The 9,490-nt window shown below is 49.6% G+C and overlaps 2 protein-coding genes across 2 annotated transcripts in view; both read right to left on the bottom strand.

The window, feature by feature from the left end:
* Positions 1-662: 662 nt before the first annotated feature.
* On the bottom strand, positions 663-2,042 carry INHBE (inhibin beta E subunit). The gene is made up of 2 exons (XM_011382853.2): positions 1,745-2,042; positions 663-1,486 (listed from the first exon to the last, which is right to left on the bottom strand). The coding sequence occupies exons 1-2, from the start codon at positions 2,040-2,042 to the stop codon at positions 729-731; spliced, it is 1,056 nt and encodes a 351-aa protein (XP_011381155.1). The 3' UTR covers positions 663-728.
* Positions 2,043-6,574: 4,532 nt separating this feature from the next.
* Positions 6,575-9,490, bottom strand: part of INHBC (inhibin beta C subunit) — an 8,565-nt gene continuing 5,649 nt past the window's right edge. Inside the window, exon 2 of the mRNA XM_011382852.1 lies at positions 6,575-7,317. Within this exon, the coding sequence (XP_011381154.1) occupies positions 6,575-7,317 (743 nt within the window). The remainder of the gene's footprint in view (positions 7,318-9,490) is intronic.

Here is a 9,490-nt window from a genome sequence, read left to right as displayed (position 1 = left end):
CCCCTGAAACGGTCTAGGGACCCCTCCAGGGGTCCCCTGCTCACATCCTGAATACCATTGCTCTGGACCATCATCTCAGCTCTTTATTATGACTCGTACATTGATTTTTTTCCATTTTTATTAGGAAAGTATAGACGTTTGTCTCCCCAGTGGGTCCTGCCCCCCACTAGGAAAAAACAAGAAACTTCTCAGGCTCAGTACCCCTCTCTCCTGACTCCCATTTCAGCTCTGCTAAACACTTTCCAACAGCCCCTTGCCCATCTCCCTCTTGACCCTCCCTTAAAGCACTTCAATAGTCATACTCTTGGCCAGCCTGTTTCCCCTGCCCCAAGCTTGCTGGGCCCTCAGTCTGCTTCTTCTTTCCCTCACTTGAGGACTTTCTCTTCTTGGGAGAGACTGAGTAATTTTTCTCTGCCTCCTCCTTCCCTCCCTCCCTCCCTTGCTTCTGCCATGTTCTCACAAACCTTAGAGTAGGAAATCATGCTTTCTGGCTAGATTTCTTCAGAGGACACACATTCCCCATCTCCCCACATATCAGCCAGCCTGGAATAGGCCACAGTCTGGACAAAAACGTCCCCATTTGGGTCCCATAGGGGTCAACCCAGTCATACTGCCTGGTGGCCCATGGGAGGGTATGCAGATTAAGAATCTGATGCCTCCAGCCACAGATGCTGTTTGCCTGGGAACCCCCAACTTGATCTCTTTACTCCAGAACCCAGTTCCTCTTGCTAGCTACAGCCACAGGCCTCTACCACCATATCTGGTACATCTGTCTTGACCACATTGCCATTGCGGTCCAGGTAGAGGAGAGAGAGAGGCCTTCGGGCAGTAGGGACACAGCAGGAGGTACCCAAGGGCCAAGGGTTGTTGGCCTTGAGGAGGCTGAAGACAGCAGAATGGAAGGAGGCAGCGATGCCTGGGCTGCCAGCCAGGTGTGGGGGGCATTGCCCACTGCAGTAATTCAGCTGGTAACCCTCAGGCTGCAGGATCCAGTCCTGCCATCCCAGTTCCTGGAAGTCTACATAATGGTCTCGCCTACAACATAAGGGGGTCTCAGGCTCACAGGTGAGGGTCCTCCTCTTGGTCCGGCCTGCTCCAGGCTCATTGGGCTGGATCTTAAGCTCCAGGAAGGGCCGCTGGTCTCCCACTGTGTCCAGCAGCCGCTGAGGTTGTTGGGCATTTGTGCCGTTGCTTTCTAGGCGTCTGCAGTCCAGTTGGAGTTTCAGGACATGAGACTCCTCACCCTTCAAGCCACTGGAGGGCAGAGTCAGGGCATGCCAGCCAGGGCCTGTCATCTGGTGCTCAGCCAGGAGGGTGCGGGACCCTCGACGCTTCCTCCTAGGGCTCCATCGGAAGATCCTCAAGTAAAGAGTGCCAGGAAGGGTGGGGAGCACATGCAGCCATAGGCGCGCATGGTACAGGTGGTGGGATGGAAGAGTGGACAGGTGGAAGGTGAGCGTGGAGCTGCAGGTTGAAGTGGAAGAGTCTGCCAGAAAGATGGAGAAAGGACTGAGAGACTGAGCAGAGATGGAGCTCTCCTCTGAGACTTCTGCAAGCCCTGCCCACTATTCTCCCTAGCACTCACCTTTAGAAGAAAAAAGGACTGCCTTTTGTCCTCCACAGCCAGTCCCTGCCCTATCTCCTCCTCCTCCTCCCACACCCAGAGGAGGGCTGCCTTTTCTGTCAGTCTCCCTTTCTGCCACCCTTTCCCTGTTTGCTTTCTGCCTGTCTCTCCTTCACCCACCTGTGGTGGTAGCAAAGCTGATGACCTCCTCCCCTTTCGCTGGAGCCACACTTTCCTGCTGTAGTCTCCGAAGAGCTCTGGTCAGCGCTGCCTGGGATGGAGGATTAGTTATTCTGGGACGACTGGTCAGGTGCAGACCCTCCAGGATTTGCTGCTTGGCTAACTCCAGGACCAGAGCTCGTTCTGCTTGGGGTGCTAGTGTGGGGGCCCCACAGGAAGGACACAGAGACCTCACCCCCTGTGCCCACACCAGTGCCCACAGCAGCACCAACTGGAGCTGGACATCAGGGAGCCCCATGCTCTTGATAAATGGCTCCGGGTCTGGACGGGAGCCTCGCAAGGCAGTTGCTCCTTCTGTTGAGTCTGATTTCTTGAAGGCCAATGAGGGCACAGCAACAGCAGACACCAGTGCCACGCCTACCCTTAGTGAAGGATAGAGCCACCTATCTTCTCTTGCCTGGGACTCAGGAAGTCAGAAAGTGGATGATCCGATGGGTAGCTGTGTTTAGCACAGTCTGCCAGTTTGACCCTCACAGCTCATGTCTGGTTACTGACAGGCCTCTTTAGAGCCAGCGGCCTGGGGCTCCCTCACCTCGTGGTCAGCCAGCAGACCTACCCTCTGAGCCCCAGATTGGCTAGCTGTGCTGCCCATCAAGCCCCTGCAGGGGGTGGAGGTCCCCCCCCCCACCCCCGGAGCTCGGGTTTCACCATCTGGCCCTGGTCACTGAGCTTAAGGTAGGGTATGGGGGGGGGGCAGTGTGGACACGCATGATGCAAGAAAGGATGATTTCACATGCTCTGTCCCCAAGGTCTGGGACTCGGGGGAGGGAACTTCATATAGCAAGGTGGGGAAGGGCTATTTCTCCCCATCCCTCCAGCCTTTCTAGCCTGTCCTGCAGCCACTGCAGCAGCAGTTTCCATGAGGGTAGCTGTGAGTTTCAGTGGTTATTTCTCTGGGATCTCTGGGCAAGAAGGAGAACTCTGGTCTCTTTATTTCTAGCAATGGGGCTGGGACAGGGTTGAGAGGTTGGAAGGCGGGGGTGGGAGAAATGGAGTCCTCTTGCCCAGGCCAAGGTGGCAGTGCCACGAGACACAGAAGTCACTCCCTGACCCTGCCTGTGCTGGCCGCCCAGAGTCCAGTTGGACTGAAGCACAATGTGGAGGAGGGCAGGAGCATGGGGTTTAGCATACTACTGTGATGTCTGGGGAAACCCAGAGAGGTGGGAGTGAAGGTGATGCAATCTTACAGCAGAACAGAGTCCATCAAGGCTGGCAGAGGGCATGAGACTTGGTAGGGCTTATACACAGTTGCTGGTTCTCTTTCAGGGGACTGTGAGAGTTGCCTAAATGTGAGGCATCCTAGAAGTGGAACCAGGCCTATGTTAATGGAGATGGGAAGTGGGTGGTTTAAGGACTTTTTAGAGCAAAGCAAAGTACAGCAACCTCAGTTCCAATCCCAGCCCTCCCTACTACATTTTCTCACTGACTTTAAATGGGAAGGCCAAGGCCCCTCCACCTTGAACTCATGAGGGAAGGTTTCATGCTAGCCTTTCTCCTTATGCCCCAGTTTCTCCAAGAAGCTGAGAGGATGTGAGTCTGATTTGGAAATGTTCCTCCACTTCATTTTATTCATCTCCCCACTATTTAGTCCGTGGGGACTGTCAAGAGAGACTGTTAGATCTGGCATCAGAGAGAGAGGTCGTGCTTTGGGAGCTGGGCCTCAGTACCACCAGTGTCCACCATGTGGCAGTGCTGTGCTACTGGACAGCAGCTGCCTTAGAGCTGACCAGTTTCTCAGGGAAGGGGCTACTCTGCAGAGTGGAGAGATGGAGCACTTCCCAACCTCTCACTCTGGGGACCCTGCCTCTCCAACAGGAGACAGATAAGCTGATCACTCTACTCTCTCACCTTGCCACTGCTAGAGAGCAGAGGTAGTCGTCCGGACCCACATCACTGCTAACTTTGGTTTGGGACCTCATCACACTAACAGGTGGCAATGGAGCTTGGTGATGGGTGTGAGGCTCTTCCTAGAAATTCAGGGCACCTTGTGGTGGGGAGCAGGGAGAAGGGCCAATAGGACTTTTAGAACTTCCTGTCCACCCTGCATTTCTCCCTAGGTCCTGAAACATATCCAAGCCCCTCTGCCCAGTGCCCTCCCCAGCTCCTAGCTATCTCTCAGTTTGTCTAGCTGGTGAATGAAAGCCCTCTAGCCCCTAGGGTCTGGACCACAGAAATGCAAAACACAGGTCATGGTGGTGTTTCAGAGGGCTTACCTGTTGGTGCCAGGAGACAGAGTCAAGGTAAGCAGCAAGAAGTGGCTGTAGGAGTCCCTGACCCCACCCCTCCCTCACCCTCTCTGTCATGTGCCCCCAATTTCCAGCTCTTCCTACCCTCTTGCTGCTGTGCCTGGCCCGGCCCTACCTCCCCACTGACACTTACGTCAGAACCCAGCTATAAATATGCTCTTAGCATCTTAGTCACTTTTCCCAAGAAGTGCTCCCAGGTTATAAATACCACAGCCATCTGCCTCACAGGCCCGCCCTACCACCAACCTGGTTGGGGGCTGGGGGTTAGTGACAGGTTTGGGGGCGGGTAAGGAAGTAGAAGAAGCCTGAATGATTATCTTACCCAAATAAGAAAAGCCTGACAGAGTTTAGAGTTATGGACCAGGGAGTTCTCTGGAAGAAAAGGTTTGGAAAAAGATAGACCCACTCTTACCCCTTGTTACGAAAGGTGGAGCCAAACAAGACAGGGAATAATACTAATCCTGTGTTTATTTTAAAGTTTGCCAATTAGTTCATCATATATTTTTTGCGCTAATTTCAATGTTTTAAAAATACTGAATTAAAATATTATTTATCATTATTGATGAATTTTCTGATATCTCCTTAAAATTTTTGCCCCTAGGGTGAGTGCTTCACTTCACTTCACCTTAGTCTTGACCCTGGGGACTAAAGCTGTAATGGGAGGAAGGGAAGTTAGGTCTGGGAGCAGGGTGGAGTGGAGGGAGAGGCACTAGAAGACTTCCTTAAATTCTCCCCTTAGATGAAGATCTCCTCAAGCCAAAGGTGGGGTAACTTCCATAAGTTTGCTCAAGAAGCCCAGCAGCAGCTCAGATTTGTAATCCTCCAGGAGGTCCCTTTCAGACTTTCTCCTCTAGGGTTCCTATTCCAGAGCCCTCAGACCCTGGTAGGAAGGGGTTATAAGATGAGCAAACACAGACATCACGTAACCCAAAGGACACATGGGTTTTGCGAAAACTCGGCCTTGGGCTGCAGACAATATCGACCCATGGTTCAGGGCTGTTCAACCAAAGAGTGGAGATGGTGGAGGTAGAGGGCAAAGGTCTAGAGAGGACCCAGTCTCAGAGCAAATGCCTCCCTCTTCTCACTCCAGGACTTCCTTTTCTTTTCCCTGTCTCACTCAAGTGGCCCTTGGCCAGTTTCAGCTTCCAGGCAGGACTCCTAGATGGAGACCTGGAGATCAGTGAAAGGAAGCCAGACAGCTCTCCATTCCTTTGCTTCTCGCCAGTGTTTGCCCACAGGTTGTCAGCCTACTCGCTAATTGAGCACTGATCTGTCTTATCTCTTCGAGTGAGCGCAGAGGGAGGAGAGGAGTCTTATCTCTTGGAGTGAGTACAGGGGGAGGAGAGGAACAGGTAAAACCCTGGTGTTACTGGCCTTGAGACCAGCAAAGATGGTTCTGGGAGCGTGGAGGGGACCTAACAAAGAAGAGGAAGCAGCCTGGGGAGGAAGAGGCATGAAGTGTGGGATGGGTGGGATAGACACAATAACTCAGCCCCAAGGAGTCTGTGTGAGGAGAGAGCTGAAGCGGTCAGAGCAGGAAGGCTGTGTGTCATCTGGGGTGTCAGTTGGGGTCCTGGCAGGAGACAAAAGACCCACTCAGCTGTCTGTGTTTGCGTTGCTCAGAAGACTTAATAAAGAACTTCTTTGCAGAGGTATGGGCAGGGTTAAAGGAACCAATGAGAGATGTTGAAGCACCCGGAGAATAGCAAGAGTGGAGAGCCATTACAAGCTGCTATCTCGGAAGCAGTGATATCAGAAGCTAGGCAGAGCTGGAGCCATGGAAGGGGGTAGCCAGACAGGAACTGTAGGGACATGGCCATGGCCACAGTCCACTGTGGCACCTAGGTGGAGAGAACAGGAGTAATACCAGGACTTCTTGCCTGTGTCTCCCCTTAGTCAAACTCAGAGGAAAAAGGGGCCAAAGGAACTCAAGTGAGTCAGCCCTTGAGGGCATAGAACAGGACAGAAAGACAAAAAATGGACGTGGGGGTGCCAAGAGAGCCTCAGAAGCCCACCTGGTCAAATAAGAAAGAAAGAGGCTCAACACACAGAGATGAATAAGCCTCATTTTGAAGAGTAGTGATCTAATTTTTGGTGAAACCAAGGAGGGGGCTCTTTGGAAATCCAGAAAATCAAAAGAAGGGTCTATGTCAACTTAAACAGGGAGGGGGCCATTGAGTGGAAAGGGCTGGGAGGCATAGCGGATTAAGGGTGGACACCGCCTGGAAACCAGATGGCACTGCTCATGGTTGGAGGTAGATCAGCGTCTCTGGGAGGGCAGTTGAGCATGTGGGGCTTACTGGATGCACTATGCTCTAAGAAAGAGGCTGGTGGTTTTGAAGATGGTATAGTGAATCTCCTTAGATGAGGATCTCCTCAAGTCAAAGTTGGGATAATTTCCATAGGTTGCTAAGAAGAGGGAGCCCACCTTTTGGATAGAGGCAGTTATGGGGTCAGTCCCTCCTCTTAAGGATGGGCACCTCTGTGGGAGCATGTTTGCCTACTCTACCTTGGGCTGCCCATACTAACTGCACCCACAGGCTTCTACCACCATGTCAGGTATGTCAGTCTTGACAATGTTGCTGTCCCTGTCATAGTAGAGCAGAGACAGGGGGTGCCGGGCTGTGGGCACACAGCATGAGCCACCTTCAGTGGTGCCCATAGCTGTGTTGGCCTTGAGAAGATTGAACACTGAAGTGTGAAAGGAGGCAGCAATGCCAGGCATGCCTGCCACATGCAGTGGGCAGTGCCCTGTGCAGAAGTTCATTGCATAGCCCTCAGGCTGGATGATCCAGTCGTCCCAGCCAATCTCACGGAAGTCCACAAAAAACTCTTGTCGACAGCACATCCTGGACTCACCCTGGCAGTCAATGCCATGCCGGCGGACCCGTTGCTTGCCCCCAACTCTCACTCGGGCTGCCACGAAAGGCCTATGAGCAGCCCCACCCAGGATGTCTGAGCTCTGGGCTGTCTGACTTTCAGATACCAGCTCCAGGATCAGGTATCCCTGGCTGCAGGCAGCCTGAGCTTCAGGCCCCAGGAAGAGTTGGTGCCAGCCGCTAGCATCCACCTCCAGCAGGTGCTGAGTGGCCAAGGTGAGGTTGGCATCATGTGGGCCTAGCACTAAGACCCTCACCTTCAAAGTCCAGATGGTATTGGGAGGGAGTTGCACAAAGAACATGAGTCTGGCTTGCTGGACTTCCATGCCACCAACAGTTCTATCAGAGAAGTGGAAATTAAGACGAGTCTGGTTGATGTTGGAGAGGCCTGTGGACAGAAGAAGCCCCAGTCATTGTGGCCTCCTGAGTGTCAATTCTATCAGCCATCTCTCTATTCTGAGCATGTTGGAATACTCTTTGTTCATTTTTGACCAAATTGTTAGTATTGTTGACTACCCTTTCCTTCAGGAAAATCTTTTCTCCCTTGGCTTCCATTATACAACTCTCTTATGACTCTTCCTTGATTTTCTTTGCTATCTTTTCTTTATCTGACCATCACTTGAATGTGAGAGTTCTCCAAGGCTTGTCTTTGACCCTCATTCCCTTTTACATTCATGGTCAGCCAATATAATTTTTATGCTGGTGATTCTCAAATTCGAATGTCCAGTCCACACTACTTTGTACCTCTGTATTGGACATATAGATTTGGGAATCATCGAATGCTTTAGGCCACATGAATGTCCTGCCAGCACATTCAAATCTATATGTCCCAAGCAGAAATCATTCTTTTTTTCTCCCATATACCTCTCTTTCCGTTCTTAGAATTGGTGGCACGACTGCCCTTCTTATCATCTGTAGAAACCATATGTTCCCCTCCCTTACTCTCCACATCCAATTCCTCACCACAATGGTTCTAAGGTCTATGCATTTCTTCCTATCGCTATTATTATTGCCCAATTTTGCCTTTTTATCCCTCACTTGTCCTATTGAAACACTTTAATTGTTTTTCTATTCCCTTCATTCCACTGAAATTACTCTTGTCAGGATTATCAGTACCTTCCACATTGCCAAGTCCAATGGTTTTATCTCTTTATATTCATCTTACTTGACCTTAAAACAGTGTTTGACAAACTTAACCACATTTTTCTTGAAATTATTTTCTTCTCCTGGCTTTCATGACTCTGGCCACTCCATCTTGGTCTTTTTTTTTTGCTGACAGCTCCCCTTCCTCCTCCTGACATCTAGTCGTTGGAGGTTCTGAGCTCCCTTCTCCTTTCTCTTCTCTACCTATACTCTCTCTCAGATCGATCCCATCAATTCTATCTATATGCTGATGACTCCAAAATATATATCCCTCTGACATTTCTCTGAGCCTCAGGCTTGTATATCCAGCTACTGAACTGATATTCCACTTGGACATCCAATGATATATCGAACTTTTCATGTTCAAAGAAGAGCTCTAGATTTATCCCCCAACCCAAACCTATTCCCTCCCAATCTTCCCCTTCCCTATAAATGCATTGGTTAAGCCAAAACCTTGATCTCCTATTTTGAAATTATCTTCAAGATCTGTCAATTCTACTTCCAATTTGGAATATAATTTCACTTATCCCACCTCCTCTACTCTACATTAGTTCAACCCACAATCTTTTTCTTGAACTATGGCAATAGGTTCCCAGATAGTTCACTGTTGCCCTCCAACCCATTCTCCACACATCATCTAGAATGGTCTTTTTATTACATAAACCTGATCAGCTTAACCACATCAGCTTTAAATTCTTTAGTCTTCCCATTGTTATTTGAATAAAATCTAAACCCCTTAACATAAAAAAAAAAAAAACTTATATGATTAGGTATTGTGCTATTTAGTGATTTCACCCTATACTTCTTTAGTACATTCAACCTATACTTGAACTCACCAAACATAGACCTACCTCATGGTCTTCGCACCTGTTGTTTCCCCTGCCTGGAATATCTTTCCAAGATCTTTAAATGAGTGGCTCTTTTTTGGCATTCACCTCAAATGTCTCCTCCTCAGAGAAGCTTCCCTGACCAACCTAAGCAGACTTCAACTCTACCCCCATCTCTCTGATACATCATCCAGCGTAACTGTATTTACAGCCACTCTCACTCTCTGTAATCATCTTAGTTTTTTCATTCATTTGTTTACTATGTGCCTCTCTTTCACTCCTCTGCTCCCTGCCCACCCCCCGCCCTAGCTAGAATGTAAACTCCATGAAGATAGAGATTGTGCCTGTATGGTTCATCATTGTACCCCTAGTACTTAGTACATAGTAGACACTCAATAAACATTTGTTGAATGGATGGTTTTTCATTTCTTTAATTCTTATATTACACTGACACCAGAGTTATTTCCCAAAACTTGGCTAGATCATAAAATTCATCATCTCAAAAAACTTATTGGTGAATAAAGTTCAACCTCCTTTAGGAAATAGTTGAATGCCTATTATAATTTGACCTTAGCTATCCTTCTTCTTCTT

The sequence above is a fragment of the Pteropus vampyrus genome, unplaced genomic scaffold, assembly GCF_000151845.1.
Source record: "Pteropus vampyrus isolate Shadow unplaced genomic scaffold, Pvam_2.0 Scaffold493, whole genome shotgun sequence".
Lineage (NCBI taxonomy): Eukaryota > Metazoa > Chordata > Mammalia > Chiroptera > Pteropodidae > Pteropus > Pteropus vampyrus.
Note: the sequence above shows the minus strand (reverse complement) of the source record. Positions and strands in the feature narration are given on the sequence as shown.

Coding starts and splice junctions, on each gene's coding strand:
- INHBE (XM_011382853.2), bottom strand. CDS start 2,042: ATGGGGCTCCCTGATGTCCAGCTCCAGTTGGTGCTGCTGTGGGCACTG. Junction 1,487..1,744: donor CAGCTTTGCTACCACCACAG/GTGGGTGAAGGA, acceptor TCTTTCTGGCAG/ACTCTTCCACTTCAACCTGC.